At 44.3% G+C, this 24,088-nt stretch overlaps 1 protein-coding gene across 3 annotated transcripts in view; it reads left to right on the top strand.

The window, feature by feature from the left end:
- AP-1sigma (AP-1 complex subunit sigma-2) overlaps positions 1-24,088 on the top strand; it is a 524,179-nt gene that overhangs the window by 482,835 nt on the left and 17,256 nt on the right. For all 3 annotated transcript variants that reach the window (XM_077657685.1, XM_077657687.1, XM_077657686.1), the window contains exons 2-5: positions 7,691-7,798; positions 10,846-11,024; positions 14,915-15,023; positions 19,414-19,551. In XM_077657685.1, coding sequence (XP_077513811.1) covers positions 7,796-7,798; positions 10,846-11,024; positions 14,915-15,023; positions 19,414-19,551 — 429 coding nt within the window. In that variant the 5' untranslated portion in view covers positions 7,691-7,795. The remainder of the gene's footprint in view (positions 1-7,690; positions 7,799-10,845; positions 11,025-14,914; positions 15,024-19,413; positions 19,552-24,088) is intronic.

Genomic DNA, 24,088 nt, shown 5'->3' with positions numbered 1-24,088 from the left:
AAAGGAAAATGTCACCCATCGTATCTGTCAAAAATAATTTGTGATGAATTTATGGAGCGTATGGCCAAGGCTGTCAAGGAACGTCTCGTTGACGAAGTGAAACGCGCAAAATACTTCTTTTTAATATTTTATTCGACTCCACACCTTGCTCACTTTGATCTGCTGTCAGTTGCTTTACGATACTATTTAAATGAAAAAATGTACGAAGGCTTTTTGGATTTCTTCCAATCGAATCGCATACTGGCTTGTAACATTTCGATACTGTTATGTCCCACTTGACGACCAATGGCATCTCAATTGATGATAGTAGGTGCTTATGATAATGCGAGTAATATGTCAGGAAAATACCAAGGACTGCAACCTCATATCAAACACCTGAACGGATTGGCAGTCCACGTCACGGTCCGTGTGCTGGTCATTCACTGAACTTAGTTGGCGTGTGTAGCGTTGACAGTTGCCTTGAGGCAGTCAAAATTTTCACTGTAATTCTGAGACTGTATGTGTTCTTTGCTGTCTCACCTAAGCGATGGAGGTATCCTTTCTACAGCATGGGCGGAACTGGCTAGCAGCTTGTTTTGAAAAGTCTGAGACCAGGTGATCAAGACATGCTGAATCATGTAAGGCCATTCTGAAAATTTTCAATGGCAGTCTTGTGTTGCCTTGAAGCTATATCAATGAACGAGGAAGAAACCGGTGACACTAGGAACGAAGTGCACTCGCCCTTCAAGAAAATGACAAAACTAGAGGCTGCATTCATGGCGATTTCTGCAGTGAAATCTTGGAGCGCTTTGACAAAACGAGCGTAGCACTTCAGAAACCAGGCCTACACATTTCAACTGCTGTAGATCTGCTGAGCTCTCTAGAAGGCTTTGTTAATTCTTGGCGACCTCTATTTGATACCTTCGAAGAGAGAGCACGCACGCTGAGTACCAATCAATGTTATCAGGATGAGGGCAAACGCATCGTTTTCAGAAAGCACCCTGACGTAAAAAGCGATAGTGCGCTTTATCCTACAGACCTACAATGTTGTACTTGAAAGACCAGGCTCTGCTTTCCGAGTGCGAAAGGCTGCCTACATTGAACTCTGCGAAAGTTTCGGTTTCTTAAAATTGCTGACAGAAGTTGGGAGCGAGGCCTCTCTGGCAGAGCAGGCTAAGAAGTTGGTGAAATCCTACAAAAATATTTTGAGCCAGCATTTTCCGCTGAAATCGTTTCTTTGGGGAACTTTCTGCACAACTCTGTGCGCCAGGACACGAGTCCCCTGGGAATAATGAAGTTGCTGCACGAAAGAAAGCTTATTGATGTGTTTCAGAACCTTTCTATTGTTTTGCGAATGTACTTAAGCATAGCCGTGGCAAACTGTGAGACCGAACGATCGTTTTCCAAGTGGTCGCTGATAAAAAATCGCCTTCGTTCGAGTCTCCCTGACGACAAGGTGAACTCGCTTGCTATCATGTCCATTTAAACTGACCTCCTCCGCGATCTCTCCTTCGAACAGACTATATCCGATTTCGCCAAAGCGAAGGCGCGAAAGATGCCATTTTAAAAGAGGACTGTTTGCGCTATGCATGAATAGTTCCATTAAGTTTGTTGTGTCGCCTCCCAGCCTCCACGTTGGCAATGAAACGCTGAGCAGTGTAATTCAAGATATGCAAATCTTCGTTGTTCGTCTCTTGTTTATTTTTCTTGTGATATTTAGCTTATAAAGAACTGTAGTTTTGTTGTTTTTGATAGTGCCACGTTTATTTGGTGTCGTCCTTGCTTGTCTTACCTTTAACGAAAATATTTTCAAGTAATGTTCTGTAATTAGAGTTGGCAATTTTCATCTGCATTCTACTGCATTTTTATGGTGTTTGTATTGCACTAAGTATTGTATATACCTACTGCATATTTATAGAGTAACGTGTATAGCGATTACTGCAGTCTGATGCTTTAATTTTAATAAATAATGATTTGGATACAACCATGCGTCTCCTCCTGTGATTAAACTTAGCTTCAGAAGGATCGACATCTGAGCTTTGTTGTCTTTTCTACGTTCTTGTTCGTCTTGAGTGCAGTAAACTATTCCTTAAAGCCTAGCTTTTGCTGAAAACAGAATTCAGATTAAATCACAAAGTGAACTATCTGAATTGGTGTTTACAACAACCCGCGTTTGAAGCAAGTTTTGTATTTTTCCTTTTAATAATAAAAGTAACAAAAATAATAATAATCCCGTTGATCGCACTTCGTTATTTTTAATTTGGTGGAATTAAAATTAAACATGGCATATTTCTAGTAGCGTAGCCAGCGACGGGGGGGGGGGGGGGGGTGGTCAGTATAGGGAAAGGGGGCCTGCATGCGCATTAGCCCAGGGCTCCATTTTTCTTAATCCGACCCTGCTCGTGGTAGGTGCTGGAAGGCCGTGGTGCGTTTCTTTCGCTGATTGACCAGATAGGTCCAAACATGGCTCTTTTCCTTCTGAACGTGGCAGTGCGGATAGAGCTGTAGAGTGCGTACAAGGCGTTGACGCGCACACATTTCACGAGCACGGCGACCCGATCTGGCATGAGCTTGTTGCACTGCGCGCAAATTTTTCGCACCAAGCACATATCCATGAGACCTGCTGCATAATATTTATGCCTTTCCGCGCACGCGCAGTGTAAAGCAGCAGGCCGGATAATCATCGCTCGTGCCGGCCTCTTCTTCCTTTCTAATAATGAATTGCTTTTTAATTGGTTTTTGGGGAAAGGAAATGGCGAAGTATCCGTCTCACATGTCGGCGGACACCTGAACCGCGCCTTAAGGGAAGGGATAAATGAGGGAGTGAAAGAAGAAAGGAAGAAGTGCCGTAGTGGAGGGCTCCGGAATAATTTAGACCACCTGGGGATTTTTAACGTGCTCTGACGTCGCACAGCACACGGGCGCCTTAGCGTTTTGCCTCCATAAAAACGCAGCCGCCGCGGTCGGGTTCGAGCCCGGGAACTCCGGATCAGTAGCCGAGCGCACTAACCACTGAGCCACCGCGGCGGGTTGAGAATCCGCCTTTTTCACGACGCGACTGCGCATGCGCCCATCCCCTGGCGGCGGTGTCGCGAAACATATTGGAAGGGTCGCTCGCTCCACTCGAGACCGGTCGTGGAAGTGTAAACAAACCGGCTTCCTACGCGGGGTGCGTTGCTGCAGCCGTCGGGCGTTCAGCGCGACGCATTTGGCGATACCTACGAAATGTGTTGCATACGGCAGCAATGCCCAATATGTAAAGGGAAGTAAACTCGGATTTTTTCGCTTTCGGAGCGCTTCCCGGGACAGCCTTCGACGCGAAGCGTGGATAAAAGCAGTTCGCCGGCTCGACAATCGTGCCGCCCTTGGGCACCGTCAAGCACGTCAAGACTGTGCGGGAATCACTTTGTGACAGGTACGGATGAGGTACTGTGTTTAAATGCGTGTGCAGTCTATCACGAAGTGTTTTATTCATGGGAAGGAAGGCCTCGAATGTCACCGCGGCACCCAGACTTCGTTCCGACGCTTTTTGCTTTCTCAAGCAAGAAGGCCAAATGGGCAAGTGCTGTGAGCCGCTTTCAACGCGCGATGGAGTGGGCAAGAAAAAGAAGCTACGAGAGCATTCACGCATGGTGCTAAAATTTTGTCATAATCTCCTATGGAAATTTCCTTGTTTATGCCACTACACCCTGGCCAATCCCCTCGTGTGGGTATGTGCCATGTATTAAGAGGCAGAAGAAGAAGGTGCGTTATGCGTGTGTTCGAACCATATCCATGATGAAGAGCTCTGCGTGGTATCGCCGGAATGGATTAATGTGCGCCTCTCGCGCTCGTCTTTAGGGACGCGCATGCTTGTTTAACCTATGCAGCGGTGTGTTGTGGGAAAATACAGTGAAATTCTAACAGAGCTGCTTTGTTGCGAGTACGCTTGTGCTTTTATAGCTCGTGTAGCTATTCGGCAGCGCTTGAGCACAACGATTGCTTGGGAAAACTGTTGTCCCCAGTCGTTTTCTGTACTACGGCGTGCACGATGTAGTATCCACCTTTCATGAATGGCAGGCATATACAGCGGAAAACGCCAACCTCACTGATCGGGGATATTTCATTGAACATTATGTTCCGAATGTAGCCTTCATCTCTGAAGCGGCGGCCCTCGCTAGCTGGGGTGCGCATCGCATGCCGGATGATCGGAGATACTGAAGAATTTGCTTTTCAGTGGGCACTACAGCCTGCCTCGGACTTCGCACCAAGCCATCAGTCAATCCTAGAAATCCTCCAGGTACCAGGTGCTGCCCAGGACACGCCATCGTTGACAGATTCCAACAAAACGTGCTCCGCAGCGGCACTCAGTCCGGCCGGGTTGGGCGCGCAGTACCCTACCAGTGAGCTTCCAGCGTTGTACGCGAGGTGGCAGCACAGGAAAATGAAAAAAGGCGGATTCCTCTTCATGACACATATTTCAGGAGCGTTAGCTCTTACTACTTACACTCGAACATTTCTTGTCCACCCGAGATTTCAAGATGGCGGCTGGTCATGTTTTAAATTGCTGCAGCATCGTGTGACCCCCATCTAGTGACCATGCGCGCGCAGTAGTCGGGCCGGCACGGCAGCCGGTTTGCCCCCTACGCTGGCCCCGCCGCGGTGGCTCAGTGGTTATAGGGCGCTCGGCTACTGATCCGGAGTACCCGGGTTCGAACCCGACCGCGGCGGCCGCGTTTCGATGGAGGCGGAACGCAAAGGCGCTCACATTCGAATGTTTCTTGTCCGTCCAAGTTTTAAAGATGGCGGCCGGTCATGTGATCAAATTGCTGCAGCATCATGCAAAATGTGACCCCACGTCACGTCCCCGGGGGCGCGCAGTCGCCCTCTAGGCTGGCGTCCCGCTGCACATATGTATACCATCTGAGCGGGTGCCGACATTGGTGCCAGTTGAAATCGCCATTTGTGACGAAGTTTAACCCGCCGCGGTGGCTCAGTGGTTAGGGCGCTCGGCTACTGATCCGGAGTTCCCGGGTTCGAACCCGACCGCGGCGGCTGCGTTTTTATGGAGGAAGAACGCTAAGGCGCCCGTGTGCTATGCGAGGTCATTGCTCGTTAAAGATCCCCAGGTGGTCGAAATTATTCCGGAGCCCTCCACTACGGCACCTCTCTCTTCCTTTCTTCTTTCACTCCCTCCTTCATCCCTTCCCTTACGGCGCGGTTCAGCTGTCCAACGATATATGAGACAGATACTGCGCCATTTCCTTTCCCCAAAAACCAATTATTATTATTATTGACAAAGTTGCGGCCGACACGATTCGATGCACAAAGTTGTTGAGTTGAAGCCTGGTATGTGAGAGGGATTCGTAGCGACGACCTTATTCCTCGAAACCGTAATGGGGGCGACCTTCGGAGGAGCGTGGCGTGAGATCCAGTGGTCGAAAAGGGATGCGGTCGGTACCAAACGAATCGCCGTTTCGTGATGTACACGTTGGCATCCTAATTTTGGACCTGAAAGTGGAATTCGGAAATAACGAATTTGAGCTTCGGATATAGCGAGGTGCACGTTAATGATCATAGTTAATAATAACGCAAATCATAGTCGAAAGCATAGGTGAAAACAACTTAGCTAACGCTCTTCATTTGATTTCGCATTCGCAAACCATTCTTTAATTTTTTTTTACTTCATGGTGAAAGCAAACTCTGGAGCGATATGTGATAATTATTATTATTATTATGTGAGCCCCGCCGCGGTGGCTCAGTGGTTAGGGCGCTCGACTACTGATCCGGAGTTCCCGGGCTCGAACCCGACCGCGGCGGCTGCGTTTTTATGGAGGAAAAACGCTAAGGCGCCCGTGTGCTGTGCGATGTCAGTGCACGTTAAAGATCCCCAGGTGGTCGAAATTATTCCGGAGCCCTCCACTACGGCACCTCTCTCTTCCGTTCTTCTTTCACTCCCTCCTTTACCCTTCCCTTACGGCTCGGTTCAGGTGTCCAAACGATATATGTGAGAGATACTGCGCCATTTCCTTTTCCCCCAAAACCAATTAAATAAAAAAATGTGAGATATACTGCGCCATTCCCTTTAATAAATATTATTATTATTATTATTATTATTATTATGTGAGCCCCGCCGCGGTGGCTCAGTGGTTAGGGCGCTCGACTACTGATCCGGAGTCCCGGGTTCGAACCGACCGCGGCGGCTGCGTTTTTTATGGAGGAAAAACGCTAAGGCGCCCGTGTGCTGTGCGATGTCAGTGCACGTTAAAGATCCCCAGGTGGTCGAAATTATTCCGGAGCCCTCCACTACGGCAACTCTCTCTTCCGTATTCTTTCACTCCCTCCTTTACCCTTCTCTTACGGCGCGGTTCAGCTGTCCAACGATATATGAGACAGATACTGCGCCATTTCCTTTCTCCTCAAAACCAATTAAATTTTAAAAAATATGTGAGAGATATACTGCGCCATTTCCTTTAATAAATATTAATAATTGGTTTTGGGAAAAGGAAATGGCGTAGTATCTGTCTCATATATCATTGGACACCTGAACCGCGCCGTAAGGGAAGAGATAAAGGAAGGAGCGAAAGAGAAAGCGAAAAAGAGGTGCCGTTGTGGGTCTCCGGAAAAATTTCGACCACCTGGGGATCTTTAACGTGCACTGACATCGCACAGCATCCGGGCGCTTTAGGGTTTTGCCTCCATAAAAAAGCAGCCGCCGCGGTCGGGTTTTGAACCGGGTACTCCTGATCAGTAACCGATCGCCCTAACCACTGAACCACCGCGGCGGGGTCATTTCCTTCCCCCAAAACCAGTTTTCATTTTCGTATAACCAATTAAAATGCTATTATAGCGACAAAAATTGTCTGGGTGAAACACAATGACATCACCTCATTCTAATAATAATAATAATAATTGGTTTTTGGGAAAGGAAATGGCGCAGTATCTGTCTCATATATCGTTGGACACCTGAACCGCGCCGTATTGGAAGGGATAAGGGAAGGAGTTGAAGAAGAAAGAAATAGGTGCCGTAGTGGAGGGCTCCGGAATAATTTCGACCATCTGGGGATCTTTAGCGTGCACTGACATCGCACAGCACACGGGCGCCTTAGCGTTTTTCCTCCATAAAAAAAAAACAAAAAACGCTAAGGCGCCCGTGTGCTGTGCGACCTCATTCTTCCTGAAAAGAAAATGAAAATTGATTTTTGAGGAAAGGAAATGGCGCAATAATTGTCTCACATCTCGGTGAACACCCAAACCGCGCTACAGGCGAAGTGAGGAAGGTAGGAGTGAAAGAAGAAAAAAAAAGAGGTGCTGTAGTGTAGGCTCCGGAATAATTTCCACCGCCTGAGGATCTTTAACATGCACTGACATCGCACAGCATACGGGACCCATTGCGTTTCGCCTTCATCAAAACGCGGTCGCCGCGGCCGGGATCGAACCTGGGAACTCCGGCTCTGTAGCCGAAGCGCTCCAACAGCAGCGGGTTTCCCGAGTAGAGGAACCGAAAAGAGGAATCGAAACTCGGACAAGGCACTGGCAATAATGGTTTATAAAAATATTTGTTGCTATGTAAAACATATAGTTCTGAACAGAAAGTTATTCTGAATTGTTCAAAGGGCAAAGTAAAAAAAAATTGATTTTAATATCTTGTTGCTTGTACTACGTGTGATCATCGTCATCAACATTCGGCGTATCCCAGATTTCTAATCGAGTGCAAATGGCAGCTTGACCGGCTTGACAGGAAAGAACTGTCGAGCTGGGCGTTCTCGAACGAATTGCGTTTGTAAATGTTTTTGCATTACATACGACTGGAACGTTTTCTAAAGTCGACAGCAAGATGGTAAGTACAAGCGTCGACTAGTATGTATCCCGTCATAGCCTTGTAGCAGCATGGCTGTTCAACTGAAATTTCGTGTGATAAGCCGAAGCACCGAAGTTCGTGGCGCCCCCGAATGCTTGCAGATGTTTTCTACCACGATGCTTGGGACTAGAGGCCAGTCATTAAAAAGCGCTGCCCTCGTTAACGTGCGAGTTAACGAGGTAAATATGCGGACGATTGAACGCCGCCTTCAAAGAGGTGGATTTGCCTCGAATGTGTGCGGCGACTTCTTGAGTTTTGCGTTAGGACCGTACTTTCGGAACTTTCGGAGCATTGTGAGGCGCCCAACGTGTTTGAATGTGACGAGTTCAACTGCGTATAGTGCGTAGCGAAATGGGGGACGTAGAAAATTATGTTCTACTTGGGGATTTTTTATTTTTTTTGCAAGATGTCTACTAGTTAACGCTTGCGCATTGTCATTCTCTGTGCGAACATCTGTAACGTACGCCATGCCAGTTTCATTTACTATTGAGAGAAATATTCTATTTTCTGATGACGGTTTTCTTTAATGCATTAACTTCGTATTTTTGGCGTCAGGGTTTCCTTGAAACATTTAACATGTTCATTTCATTTATTAATAAACCTTCAGCCTTCACTCATAACAAAAAATTAACACTGCCATGCAAGGTGTACTAAAACGAAGCAATTCAACTAGGAAAAGGCCCTGATGCTGACTACAAATGCAGCTCATGACACACACGCAAATGGCTCAAGGCTTTGAAGGAAGTTAAGGGAATTACTTAAACAATCGAGTCGGGTTGGAGGCCCCGCTTGTAAGTAAATTCGAGGAAATAAGCTGTTTTTTAAACATGTATCGTTAGTAATGGAAAGTAATGAAATAAACATTCTGGTCGGTCTTCACAATTGAAAATTATGTTCAGCCTCCACTCAGCTCTAGTCATTCATTGTTAAATGGTTATGTTGGTGACAGGTTTAGTACAGGAATTCAATACAAGGGCTTTTACACATGAATTATCCAGGCATTCTGGGAATCTATACCGCAGCTTCATTTGGAACACTGCAAACAGTCATTCCAAATAGGCAGTTGTCAGCTTCGAGAGGCTCAAAGAATGCAAAACCAACTTCGAGCTCTGCAACTTACATGAGTGCATTTCTGGCTCTTTGGATAGCAGGAAGTATCAAGATCTCAAAGAAGTAAACTTTGAAAAAACTGCACTGAAATGTGTTCTTGCTTCATTTCTTTTTCATTTTTTGTATGTTTGTTGAGGATTAATTGTAATTAAGCTTCTGCTGGAAGTTAGATTGAAGCTATTTCTCCTTTATCGAACCATTCAATGTTCTTTGATGTTTTCATCAAACGGCTGGCTTGCCTTTGCCACCATTATGTCAATATATGCCCTTCACTTGTTTGATTGCCAGAGAGGTATGAACTTGTCTTCAGAAGTACTGAAGTATTTCTCGAGTTTCATGACTAATTTGGTGCCAATGTAAAGGAGGAAGCTTCTCATTTGTCAGTTGCATTTTGCTCTTTGAAATGAGCATCTGACCCCTTCATTGAGCAAAACCTTCTTTGTGAAGTGTCTCTTGCTTCAAGGTGCTCGTTTTTTTTTTTTGCTGTCCTTGCTCCTGGCCACATCAGATGGCCCAGCACTGTCTGGTGATGCGCACATGTTAGTCTTGGGTAGCATTCGAGTGTGATGCTTGTTTGCTTGTTCACAGATTTTCAGAGCTCTTGGTGGTTGCATAGGTCCTCGCTTGCATTTGAAAATATCGCAGTATGCATTGCGGACAGCCTCTCTCTCTCTGTTTTGGGGTCAACCTCAAGTGCGGCAGTTCAATGGCAAGGTCATGTGATAGAATCCATGTTCTGTGTTGAGTTTTGGTGTGTTAAAGATATTGATGTGAGCAGAACATTGATGCATGCAATGCTAACTTCCTGGAGTGTAATGATGTGTACATAGATTCTGCAAAGCAGCTCAGTCTCTGCTTGCATACAAAATTGGGTGACATTTTCTTTCTGCTAATGGTACAGGCAATGATGCTGCATTTGGGAATGGACCCCCCCCCCCCCCCCCTTTTTTTTTCAGATGATTTTCGGTAAGTCAGAATGAAACAAATAAACTGAAAAAAAATTGGTTCTTAACGAATTATTTTTGAGTTCTTTGGGAATTTAAAGAATTAGCAGAGAAGTGAAAAGAAATTTTTTGGTTGATGAGCTGGCTGAATAAAAGTACTGGCATTAATATGTGGATCTGGAACTGTTGCCTTTGTGGACACTCGTGTTGTCTGCCTTACATTATTACAATGAAGAGGCTGTTCCATCTCACATCGTCACAGTGTGCCCTACATCTTGTCTTTCATCTACTCCTTTCATATAAAAGATGTACTTGATAGCCCATGCTTCTACACTGGTAGCTGTATTTCAGTGACAGAGAACATGGAAAGAATTTTGTAGCAACAGCTACAATACGGTAGCATTTCGAGCCTTATGCGTGGCAGTGGCACGTGATCATGGCGGCGGCACGTGACGGTGGCAGCGTAGCCGCGGTGTGGCGGCGCCGCCACTGCCACGTGGTCACGTGACCAGCCATGTGGTGCGTAGCAGCTGCTGCTGCTGGTGGCGCGGCGCTCCGGCGAAACTGAGCTGCAACAGCTGTGCACATGCGCCGTGTCAAGTAGGACGAAGATGAAGAAGGAATGCCCAGCAAAACGGAGCGGCGAAAGACTGACTTTGCATTTCGAATGAGCAAGTTCCACTCAGCCAGCTGTAGCTATCGCGTCACTCCAGGTTTAACCAGAACTAAACCACTGCCAATTTTTTTTTAGAAAATCTGTTGTGGTTTGAAAAAAATAAATGCTGGATCATTTGGAGTGGAACAGTCACATTTAGCATGCATCCTCATGCTGAAAGATAACTGATTCTATTACTGACAGTACCATTTTGTTCTATCTGTGTTCTCTTTGCATTCTGAGAGCTCTGTGACCCTTGAAAAGGTGACTTAGGTTGGCTGCTCAGTTTCTCACATTGCTGATGTGTGCACTTTCAGATGCAGTTTATGTTGCTGTTCAGCCGTCAGGGCAAGCTGCGGCTTCAGAAGTGGTACATTGCTCATCCAGACAAGTTGAAGAAGAAGATCACTCGTGAACTGGTCACGACCATTCTTGCCCGGAAGCCAAAGATGTGCTCCTTCCTTGAGTGGAAGGATCTCAAAGTCGTCTACAAGCGGTATGGCTCTTTGTGATTGCTTTGAGCCTGGTTTAAGCTTCTATCTCTCGTGTTAAAAAGAAATTGCATATTGCCATGATTTGCATCAGTGGTCTGCAGGTTTAATTGGTTTGGGGTGTTTCTGATCTATTGTCATGGCACTTATTTATGCCATTGCACTGGTTTATTTGAGTTGAAGTGGACTAGGTTTTCAAAGGCTCTTTAGATAAACATTCATGTCAGTTAGCATTCTGCTTAAGAAGTAACTGGCATGGCTATTTTTTCACAATCTAAATTTGAAGGAAGAAGTGTCCATTAACAGATGTAGACAAATCAAAGACAGTTGTAGCATTTTTTTTAGGCTGCCTTTTTTTTTTATTTTCGAAGTCATGTGCAGCCTGTGCTGTTCTCCTGATCACTTGCACGTGAAAGATGCGCTCATGGCTCGGCAGGACGAAGCACTACTTCAGGAGTCAAGAAACATCTTTGATACCCATTTGATGCACACTTCTGTTGCACTGTTTTCTCATGGGTTTGTGCTGCAGACCAAGCAGAAACGTGCTCTGACTGACTCCTTATTGCTGAGGTTTCCGTCGCTGTAATGGGTTCAGTAAACTGTTCGCAAACTGCCATAAATACTGGTTTTTATTTTATGCATTTCTGCTGATGAGCACACAGTGATGAGGCACTTTTTTGGCATTGTACCTTATAAAAAATGAATGCTTCAACCTGGACTAGTTCGAATGCGTGCAATAAGGGCTTTGTAGGTATGTTAACTTGCTTTGTTTTGCTGAGCATTTCTATGAAAGGCCCAATTGGAGAGGGCTATTTATGCTGTCTTATACAAATAAAGGCATTGTTGCTCTTACTAAAACATAAACTGCCTGAAATTTACCTACTGTGTGGGAGCGAAGATTAATAATTATCTTTAAGGGGCCTTGGAATGCAGATTAAGCATATTGGTTTTATTCCTTGCTTGCATAAGTATGTATAATGTGGGGCATGTCATTGTTTCAGTATCCAGTGGGAACACCAAATTTTTAATGTTTAATATATTGATGTATTTCATAAATGCTGATTTCATGATGGTGTTGAAATTTTGGGGTGATTTTCAGCAATGGGTGTTATATGGCTAGGGGCTGGACTTTTTGCTTTGTATTTTTGAGGATTCGGCGGCTTTTTTATGTTTATTTCAGAACGCTAGCTTTTTATTTTCAGCTAATATTATTTTTTGATGACTGAACTACTGACTTTTTTCGATGATTTACTGTAGCAACATTGCGTGGTCAAAAGTTGCTTAGAGTCTGTCTTGGTGTTTTTGTCAGCAGGAACAGCTTGTTTGCCAGTAATAACTTGCAAATTGAAGCTCTTGGAGCTCAGCATGTAGAAGAAGTTATTGTTATTAAAAAACTAACTTAAATGATATAGCCGGCAGATAAAAAGTCAAGTGGAAGTTTACGTCCAAGAGCTGTGTTCACATGTTATCGCACTGAGTTGAGCGAGAGAGTGGGGCATCACATGGTTCGCGTGTTGATGGCAGTGATGGAACTGCTGCTCGGTCAACGTGGTCGTGATAGCCAGAATATGGTACTTTTTTGTAACATCCATGTACTGCTTATGTCAGTGTCCTCCATACAGTCTATAAACCTACTTAACTAACTGCTCTAGACAGGTGATGATAGTGAACAAACAGTGCTTAGCTAGCAGGAGGCGAGGACGTGGTGCTTCCTGGTCTGCAGATGTGTGTAAGCTAGTGGAGCAGTCGCACTACTACTCTGTTTATCCAACACTGCCACTGTCTCATCATGCACTTTTCTTCCCTACACAGTTAATTTTCAACTTTGACCTAGTGTACCTAGCACTCAACAGCCAGTTAGCTATGCCTAGCATGCCAAGAATACTGACCTGCGGTTAAAACCAAATTTCGGAAACTTAATTCAGCATACTTTTATCGGTTCTTATGACAAATGTCGATCTGCTGCCTTGTAGATTTGCTGGGCATTCACTTTGCACTTTGTTGCTGTGCATCTAATTTTTTCACCTTTTTCGTATGCAGAACAGACCCAAACTAATACACTAAAATGAAAAGAACACATGCAATGCTAGGAATGCTGTTTTCCACTATACTTGAAACTCTCTTGAAAGTATGAGTTGCATATATTATGAAGACAGCAAAACAAAACAAAAATAAAGAATATGTAGCACTGGTCTTGGCAGTGCATACGCGACCGCTTGGAGCACTATATATGGCATTGAAAACAGTACTGCAGGGCTTTGGCAATATTGCCATTGGATACCAGCATTGAATCATATGGGCCACTCAGAATGACTCCAATATTTGTTCCCAGTAAAGAAGATCTGTTCTACAGCTCTTATTGGCTATGTCGATTTTTGTCCAGCAGCAAAAGATGCCTTTATTGCTCAGTAAATTGTGTTTAAAAATTTTCCCACGACTCGGTTTAAGCTTGCGGCGTGAAGGCCAGAAGGGACTCCTGATCACCGTTTGTAAGGGAATGGCAGTGTAGTCTAGCCTCGGGGATCCATGTGAAAAGAATTATCTCGATGCACTGCAGTCTGCTTGTGAAATCGGCTAGTGATGGTGACACTTGCATTTCATTTTCTGACCTATTCTTGCTTATAAAAGCTCCATTTTCATTGAAAGTAGCCACTTTGTCATCAGAGTGGGGTATATTGATGCATGCTGTCTTCGTCTCCAGTGTCCCATTAATCTGGAACATGTTGCCGAGGTCATTTCCTCCGTCTGGCTTTGTTTTTTACAAAAAACCGGAAATGTTACTGTTCAGCTATCATACACAAAATTGATCACCTTGCACAGCTGATCTTGCATGCTAGTCTTTAAACTTGAAGACGAAGGGCTTATTTCTCAAATTTAATGCGTACGATCTTGCATGATACTCTGTTCTTGATATAGTACAGTGATGTGTATGGCTCCCAATATTGTGAACATCATCACACACTCAACATATTCGTAAAATCAACATCTCAATATGGAGTCTCTTGGCTTTGTTGGCACATGATATGCTGCAGGATCAGTTGCAGACTGTGCTGCGACATGACAGCTTGTCATCTTGTTATGACAGGATATATATATATTTTTCCTGGTCTCAAGTATCTATTCTGCAAGAAGTTATTATAGCATTGACAGGCAGAAATGAGAAAAACGAGTGTGAAATAGCGCTGGTCACAACGTAATTGCAGTCAGAAAAGCAAACAAGCACAGGTTTGAGCAGTATAAAAAGCAACATTTATTGTTACATGACCAGTCGTTAACCCCCAAATTGTATGACACGCTACTTTTCTCATTTTGGTCAGAAGTCTCTTTCAGGACAGATGACCCCATGAGACTTCAAGTTCTGTGCAGCATTAAAAGTAAATTAGAGTCTTAAGTGTGATTTGTTCCTTTCCTTTCATACTGCTCATGCGTGTACTACATGCATCATTCTTCAACAAGGTTAGCGCAAACACGACGGAACTAAGGAAATTAAACACTTAACATGACACTCGTGCATCTGGCAGCTTCTAGGACATGTGGTCATCCCTGCCATCTTTGTTTGCAAAATTCTGTTCAAGTGCATTGTGAAGAATATGGAATGAAGATAAGGAAAGAAAGCGAAATGTGCATCAGCTTGACTCTTCACACTTTTGGAATATGAGCTTCATTTTTTCAGTGGAACCAGTGAACAGCTTTGGTTGTCATTGGGCAAGCTCACGTATACTCCTTCTTTTGTTCAAACTACGTGTGGGTGGTGGTGTGCCTTCTTTCTTTCCTTGCCTCGGCCGGCCAGCCCTTTGGTGTGTTGTTGCAGAATGATGGAACAGCTATATTTGTGCCATTGAGTTTCCATGCCTGTGTGTTGCTGATCCCCATTTCCGTGTCCTGTTACTTGCAGGTATGCCAGCCTGTATTTCTGTTGTGCTGTAGAACAGGTGGACAATGAGCTGCTGACTCTTGAAGTAATTCACCGATATGTGGAGCTGCTGGACAAGTATTTTGGAAGTGTAAGTGCCTTTTTGTTGCCAAGAAAAATTTTTGCAGTTTTGCAATTGGAAGAGTAATCATTTCGGCCCATGTGTGCTGCCTATTTTCTTCAGTTCTTTTTTGTACATCTACCACCAAGGCATTGCAGAGTCATTCCTTTGGAAAGATTTCTTTACTTTTGCATGATTCAGCATATCATGAAGTAACTTGGTGCAGGGGGGGGGGGGGGGGGGTGCATTCATGTACATCACTATGTTTATACTGGTTTTTCATGACTTGGGCACATGTTAAGGCATTGGAACGCGCAGTTTAGCCTTTTCATTGCATCCTCATTGCCAACTTTCCCGTTATACTTCTTTGTGTAGCTTTGTGTAGCATTTCTTTACTCATTAATGGCTGGAAATTGTGCTGTTCACATGTAGTCCCACATGAGCAGGTGCTTTGCCCTAAGGCTTGTTGCTTTGTGGGTTGGACAAAACAGGTACACTGACGAGAGCTGCATGCAATTATTGTTCTGAGTAGAAATTGATTCTCTGGCTCTTTCTGGCTGTGTTGATTTTTGCACAGCAGCAAAAGGCGCATTTATTGGCAAGAAAATTTAACTGAAAAATTTTCCTGCCACTCGAGTTAAACTTGTGACGTGTGCGCTAAATATGTATATGTTGCCACTGTTTTGAACTTAATGGCAGTGTAACATAGCCTCTGAGATCTGTGAAAAAATTCGATGCCAACGCACGCTGTTTACTTGCACAATCAGCGGCACCTGTATTTTCTTTTTTGTTCCTTTCTAGCTTATGAAAGCTCTGTTTTCAGTGAGAGCAGTCGCTCTGTTGTTAGAATGGTGTACTCTATTGATACAAGCCAACTTCAATTTGTCCTCAATGTCCCTTTAAGGCACATGCAAAATAGCAACCCGTGTTGGTGGACTGTGTCACTGGTAGTGAGAGACCATATCTTTACATGGTAACGAGTCTTTTGTTCAGGTTACAATTGTTTTGAATCCGACAATGAGTGTGGAAGGAGTTGCTCTTCAGTTAACAAGGCTTCAGGTAGCTGCTTCATGATGCCTACCAGTGGTGTAAAACTTCATGGCTTATTTGTACCTTTAGTCTTTGCCTAAAATAGCTAGCTGCTGAGACAATGGAAAAAAATGGGCTGGCGGCAATGTGGGGACGCTGTGGTCAGCTTTGAGGACAACATGCATGATGTGATCCGGCACAATCGCTGTCATCCAAAGGGGGACAACAATAGCACAAGTGTACTGATAGTGTGGAAAATGGCAAAGCCAGCCTGGTTACGTTTGGCAAAGATAGCACATTTGCTGCCAGATACGAATCTGATTAAGGGAGTAATTACTCCTTTGCATCCACCTGGGTGCTGCCGTATGGCTAAAGATCTGCTTCATGTTGGGATTTCTCACAAATATGCATTGCAAAGGTATTGTCACGTGATGGTGATAGTGCCGTGGACGACGGATGAGCTGACTGAAGTTGTTCGTAAACGAACTCCTTATTCGGTTGTCTTGCGCCCTCAGTAACTGGAAAACTTGATAGCAAGAAATGTTGCGTTGATAGCAACAAATGTGCTCAGTGGTTGTCGAAGTGCATAATTACGGCCTCTTTCTGCTGCACTCATTTTAAAGCTGGCTAACAGCCTTCGAGATAAAGCGTCAAAAGCAGCTACGACAACGTTAAACAGTTTAGGAGCAGTTGCACGCGGCTGCAATCATTAGAGATAGAACTGGTCGCATTTTACGTCACAAAAAAAGTGATAAAGTCAGGAGCCAGCGGCTTTCAGCATGAAAAAATAAAAGTACAAAGCTTCGCGGTATTCCTCTTCTCTCAAAGAAGCATCGGCCCTACACCTTACGACAAAAAGAAAGGTATGCAAAAACAGCCACTGAGAAGAGAAGAATAAAGCTGAGAGTGCAAACACAAAGCATCAATTAGTATCCATAATAAGGCTTCAGGCGCACAACATGCACAACTTCTGTGTGTGAACAGTGCCGCTGAGATGCTGTAGCTCCATTGCGGACGACCTCATAGTCAAGTTCTTTGATTCGACGAAAAATCTTGTAGGAGCCGGAGTTGTGGCATAAAAGATTTTTACAGAGTCTGCGGCGCTGAATGGGCGTCCACATCCATGCCCCTTGTACCTTTGTTTATTCTTGCTGAAAGCTGCTAGCATTGTCAATCTCTGCATCTGAAATTTCGGAACATCTAGATTTTAGTCCAGTTTTTGTTTTAATAATTATCTACACCTAGGTCATGGTTAAGTTAGTCCTCATATGTATCATCCATCTGTTGGGTGTTTAACCACAAAAAATGATGTTTTCACATCAATTTGTTCCATCTGTGCTCAGTGAGTGAAAAAGTTGTAGGTACTCTCATAATGAATCTGCATTCCCGTGGTGGCATCACATGTCTCTACACTCAAGACCACTTGTATTGTTGCCACCATTTACTGTCCATCGTGGTATCCAAACTAGAGCACTGCACGGGCCGCATTCTGAGGCCTGAGTCTGAGCCCGGCCCAGGTGCGGCTTCAAGCCCGGGCCCGCTACATTATCACTTTTCTGAAACCCGGGCTTGGCCCGCAAAGCTTGTGATGTGAAGCCCGGCCCGACCTTGGCCTGTTCCTGTTCCCACAGCAGCATAAGCGGTAAATTGTTCGCTGAGTGAATGTAGCCTCCTGCTACATATGTAAAAAAGGTGGCCAGCAAAGGTGCTTAAATCACAATAACATTAGTAAAAAATGTGTTTGGTAGGTGCAAAAAGAAGAGAATACAAGCTGGGTTCGCCCGCTCGGCTTTTTGTTTTTGAAGAGTGATCTTGTCTGTGAAAGCCATGAAGGTTTTGTTTATTTTTGATGATACAAGTATTTTTTGTGATCCCGTGAGATTCGTTTCAGTGAGAGTCTGCTTTATAGGAAAGAAAGGGAGGGTTAATGGTTATGTGAGCCTAATCGCTGTCTACATAGAAAAAGTTGAAAATACAGAAACGAAAAGGCACTAACAAGAATAAAACGAACCATGGAAACAGAAACACTGTCTTGTATTGTCTTGCTTACGCCTTCAGTGGTACACCTCTTGGCAGATCTGAAGTAGAGGAGTGCCAGAGTGCCAAAATGGAGGAAAACGTCAAAACAAGTTTCCCAAATGGGCTTCTCGCCCTATAAGATGCTGTAAAGCATGAACAACAGCAGTAAAACATCATATAGATTAACTTCAGTTTCATTTCCTGGTGTCAATTAGAAGTAGTTCTGCACAGTGCAATTACAGCATTAAAGGGACACTGAGGAGAACTCTATCATTTTTTTTTGTTATCAAAATCTGATAGTTCGGCATTTTATGGCTTTGTTGCCGCTTGTCCGGCCGCGAAAGATGCATTTATTTCAAAGAAATCTGGATTCGAAGATGAAAAAGTTTTTCCCGCCGCTCTGATTCAAACTCAGGGAAATCTTATGACGCCACGGCAACTCTTATGATGTCTCAGAACGGAGTGACGTGATACGTGACGTAAACGCAGACTCCGTGATTTCTAACGGCTAGCGGTGCGGTGCCCAACCTTCCTTTGCCAGCCTCAGAGATTCGTGGCTTCCATGAAGTAAGGAAAATTCCTCCAAGGTGGCGCCTCTTGTCCTAGGAAGTCATCACGCTTGTACTTGCGAGATTGGCCTGTGGCGGCGACACCTGTATTTCGGTTCTTGCTATTTTCTACATTACAAGAGCTTTGTTTTCAGTAAGAGTGGCGTTTTTGTGATCAGGAGCTGCTATTCTATCGATACAAGCCAACTTCAATTTCTCCTCAGTGTCCCTTTAAAGCATAGCCAACTTTACTTTTCGTAAGACAGCAAATAAACTGCGAATGGAAAGCAACAGTCTTAAGATATCATTTTTTCCCGTTTTTTGGAAGAATGCAGATTGCCTGGCAATTTTGTTGGAATTCGAAAAGCTTTTCCAGGTGTTGGTCATTTTAAAAGCTCTTTTCCAAGCTTGTTCTTATCCTTGTGCATGGGAACTTGCCGTTATGGTAGAGCAGTGTAAGCTCCTGAATACAGAATCATTGCTGACACTGGAGCTGTAGCTGCTTGCAGTATGATTGTTAGCACTGCTGTTTGCCATTGAATCAGCTTACTTTACCTCTTCAGTGGTAGGATGTGAATAATGTGCCATGATCTTCCGTAGAAACACATGACAGCTTTAGTTTCAGCCACTTGTGTTAGTGGCACATCATGCCTGATATTTGTCTATAACAGTTCTGTTCGTTGTTCTCAGTCGAGTTGCAATTTTTATTTCCTGGTTTTCGATGCTTTTTTCTTTCTTCACTACTTTGGCTGGCTGCAAAACAAGAAAGTGGGCAGTGAAGAGCACACTTGAACCTATGGCTACACACACGGTTTGTTGTGCAGGTGTGCGAGTTGGACATCATCTTCAACTTCGAGAAAGCCTACTTCATCCTCGATGAGCTGCTTGTGGGCGGCGAGATGCAGGAGACGAGCAAGAAGAACGTCCTCAAGGCCATCGCAGCGCAAGATTTACTTCAGGAGGTGAGGCGGCCCACATCCTTAGCATCTTCTTTTCTTCTTCCTCTTCTCGCACCCTCCCTTCTCAGTGACTGCAGTGGTTGGCAGACATGCTTTTGGTGGGGCTGAAGAAGTCTGATGTGCATCCAGGACGGCTAAGTGTACGTGGCGCCCGAGACACGTTATCCTGCTCCACTGTTACCTTTTCCTTTTTTCCTAGCTGTAATACGTTACATAATCGGGTAATTGCTAGTTGGAATGATCATGTTTGTGCTTCTTCATGTAGCTCTTTGTCCTGTAAACAACTTTGCGGTGCTTCCTATTCAGAACTGGCAGTCACAGGTGCATTGTGCTTATAAGCTGTCAGGTTTTTTTTTTTTTTCACGGGAACAAATGGCTTTGCATTGGACTAGTAAAACTTAGCAGTGGCCATAGAGCAAGACCAAGCGATCAGCTAGATGACATTGTGAGTAGCTTGAGTTGCTGATGTGGCATTAGCCGCTAGCACTGCTACTACCACGCGTGAAAGAATGAGGGTATGCAGTAGTAGTACTTGGTAACATGGAACAGCAGGCTCCTGTGCAGTGCTATACTGTGCTAGCTGCATAGTTGGCAATCAAATGCTCTTTGGAGTGTTTGCCCTTATGTGAAACTGAAGAAATGCCTCAGTATAAAAGTTAGTGCTGTGAAAAATGCAAGTCCACAAGTGTGGTCGTTGTCTTGGCTGCGAGGTGTGCTGTCAGAGTTTAAGTGGCTATGAGCCACTATGTATATTAGCATTGTGTAATACCGTGCCAGAGAGTACAGTTTTCCTCCAGGTATCCTTGCTTGCTCAAGGCTTGAGTCCGGTTGTTGTTGAGTTCAGGAGATTTCTGTTGTTTATTTTCTGCTCCAAGGAGCAGGGGATGTCGGGACAAAAGGGTGGGGGAGAATGTGGAGCTTTCACTAGTATTAGTTAACAGTATGAAAAGTGGTGGTACCTAAGTAGCTAAACATAGTGCATGAGACAAAAATAGCCAAAAGCTGTGAAGAAAAACTTGTCATGCCGAGAATAGCAATTAAGGGCCCTGTTAGAAGGGGAGGGAAAGGACAATGCCAGTACTGACTTCTTGCCTAAATCTGATTGTATGGCTGCTGTACATTGACATCTTGTCATAGAGGAAAAAGAATGGTTTCAGGTGTTCTTCTCAGGCTTCTTTTTTCAACCTTCTCTGAGGAATTCTTCTGAGAAAAGAAAAAAAGTTTTTCAGTTGGTCAGGGCAAGTAAACGTAATGCTCCTTTGTTGTATGTGGTTAATAAATGCGATCGCGAATGTGGAGACAGCAGTGCTTTGAAGAATGAAAGGTACTAGTAGCGTACAATGCAGAGCTGTACACCAGATTACAGCAGAAACAGTCTAAAGGCCTTCCAGAAATGCTCACCTCATATGTGGACACCCTTGTTTTGTTGAAACAGTCAAATTTATGTTTTTCAAACCAACATGTCCACCTTGCTACGCTATTGGAAGCACCATTACAGTAGCCACAAATAATGTATACATGCTAGTTAAACTACGCTTTACTAGTACCATGCCAGGGGCCTCGCATGTCCTTGTTTTGTTTGGTGGATGTGCATTCTTTTAATCAGCTTGGCACGCAGGATATGTATATAGATTCTATTGGACACTGCAGCAAAAAGCTAGATCCTCTTGTGAATGTGGCTACACATGATGTATGCACGCTGTCCAGTGGGGCTGGGATTACTCATGCAACTCACCAGCAATCAAGTAGCTTTCTCTTCACTCACCAGAGGGCAACTGTTTCTCTGAACAAAATTTTTTCAGCCCCCTCTCAGTACTTCCACCATTTTTTGTGCAGTGGCATTGAGAATCGTTCATATGAATTTACTGGTTTGCTAAATGAGGCTTTCTATTTGCATTGGCAGTAGTTGCTTTGTACACTGCCTGCCGCATGTATGAAAACGGCACATTTCATGTGAATAAGTTTTGTGTCCCTGGAAATTTTTGATGTGGTGGTATTTTTTTGATGGCAGCTTGGAGATATGCTATTTGATGCTAGGTCGTGCGAGAGTGGCATTGAGACAAGACATAGACAGTGAGTGACATAACACGTCTCTGTCTCCATGCTGTTTTCCCATGGTCTTTTTGTATTCTGTCTATCTGGTAAATTTGTGTATGTCCAACAGTTGTATGCCAAAGTTAAGTGTTGCAAAAATGTGAATGTTTTGAAAAATCCTCTTCGTTAAATCCAGTCTTTTTGGAGCTCTGCTCTACTGGCAGAGTTTCAGGTGTGAAGTTCAGTCTCTCCACAGCTATTAAAATTTTTCAAGTACTCAAGCCTAAAGGACTAAGATGCAAATGAGCTTTAAAAAGCTGGAGCCAGCTTGATGACTGAAGATAGGAAACTCCAACTTGTGGATTTGCTGGACATTTGGTAGGGCCTTTAGTATTGCTATCAATCCAATTCCAGTACAACTCTCTCAGTATCCATGGTCATGTAATTCTTCTTCTGGATGATATGATTGGTCAGCAGCATGCCTAAGGGACAATGAGGAGAAATTGAAATTGGCTTGTAATGATAGCTTACACCGTTCTAACAACAGAGTGACCGCTCTCACTGAAAACAGAGCTTTCATAAGCTAGAAAAGAACAAAAAAGAAAATACAGGTGCCGCTGATTTTGCAAGTAAACACACGAAAAGACCTAACCACGAAAAGACCACTCTTACTGAAGACAAAGCTCTTGTAAGGTAGAAAAGAGCAAGAACTGAAATACAGGTATTGCTGCCACTGGCCAGTCTCACAGTTACAAGCGCGATGACGGAATGGCCCCCAAAAAAACCTGCGAATCTCTGAGGCTGACTAACATGCATGATGGTTATGCAGTTGATCAATATTGATGTACATGATTTTTGTTTTGAAACCACTAGTGAACTTTTATCACACGAAGAAGATGGGATAAAGACAACCTGAATGTTGGAAGCCAAAGAAAAACCTGCAGTTGGCGGCACAACAGGCAGCCAGCTGAGTTTTTGTATTTTTGTTGCTTCTCGGCTATGCGCTTTTCGTGCCCACATGGTTGCGTTTTTGGCGCTCCTTGATTTACAAGTGCGGAGCAGCGGAGGAACTCCAGGTGCCCCTCTAAGCGCTTCTCAGACGAAGTTCATGCCATGGCACACACCTGCAATGAGGAAAACGCCTGTGGCTACTGGAACGAAACAGCACGAAAACATTGGAATACACTCGTGTTTTCGCGCTGTTTCATTCCAGTATCATGAACCAGCTAGCTCAACAATCGTCCCTTTTACCTGTGGCTAGCTAATGTCTCGCGAGCCTCCGCATTAGCAAACACACCGCTCGGCTTGTTCGCTTCGTGAAGGTACCGAGACTCTATGTTGCATAACGAGCGCACAAGGACTATTATTACAGAATTTAATTATGTCCGTGCGTACCAGTCTCGAGTAATCAGTCGTGATGGTGGCTCGGTGATGACAGTTGCTGCACCTGTAGCTTGGCTTGCTACCAACACTGCGTACTCCTCAGCTCTCGGACTATCCTGCCAGACCCGCCGCCTCAGCTTCCAGAAGCGTTGCATGCTGTGTAGGGTTGAGGTCACTGAAGTGCAGGCTGCAGTTCTTTGCGAGAACTTCGTTGTCCTGATCGGGAACGGATCTATCATAGGTCTGGTGCAAACATAAACGAAGGGATGGTCGTGACAGTCAATAGAGGCCTTCAACGTCCGGCCAGTAGTAGTTTTCATTTCGGCTACTGCTAGGCTGCACCGCTGGCGGCCAGCAATCATGAATTCCACATCTTCATTGAGGGCCTCGAATCTGGCATTCTTGATGCTGTAGGTAGCATGAGAGGGTTCTCGCACATGTTTCGCCCAGTGTTAAAAACTACAAAAAAAGACATCCCCTATGCTCTTTGGATTCTGTAAATGTTCACTTATATCATTTATGTCTTAACAGCACCTCTTTCCATTCTCTTGTCTGTTGAATTTACCTCAGTTTGTCACTTTTTGGCTGTTTTGTCATCTGAGTGTCCCGAATTTTAATCAGAGCGGTGGGAAAAAGCTTTCCACCTTTGAATCCAAATTTATTAGCACTAAATACATCTTTCGTCGCCGGAAAAGTGGCAGCAGAGCCAGAAAATCCGCAAATATCGCAATTTGCTAACAAAAAAAAAATATTGAATTGTCGTCAGTGTTTCTTTAAAACATTTTTATATTTTGCACTTTTGGGTGAAGAGAACGTTGCACAGTTTTAATATCTTCTTTGTAGGAGGAACTTCAGTGAATGGCTGAATTTGTGATGCGACGGGGGATTAACTTAGTTGACCCTCTTCTTGGTTGTAGTTCGATAATCGCAAAGCTTAATTAGATCCTTTCTGTGATCATCAAATTGGCTTCCCTATATCAATTGTGCAAGAATAGCGTTGAATATAGCTGCCAGTGCTAAAAGGTACTCTTTGTGTTGTGGCAACCACATTGATGTGTTCCTCTCATATAGCATACACAGACTGTGGCTGTGCGTAAAACAAATTTGCTTTTGTATGTGCAGA

The sequence above is a fragment of the Amblyomma americanum genome, chromosome 3 (genome assembly GCF_052857255.1).
Source record: "Amblyomma americanum isolate KBUSLIRL-KWMA chromosome 3, ASM5285725v1, whole genome shotgun sequence".
Classification (NCBI taxonomy): Eukaryota; Metazoa; Arthropoda; class Arachnida; order Ixodida; family Ixodidae; genus Amblyomma; species Amblyomma americanum.
Note: the sequence above shows the minus strand (reverse complement) of the source record. Positions and strands in the feature narration are given on the sequence as shown.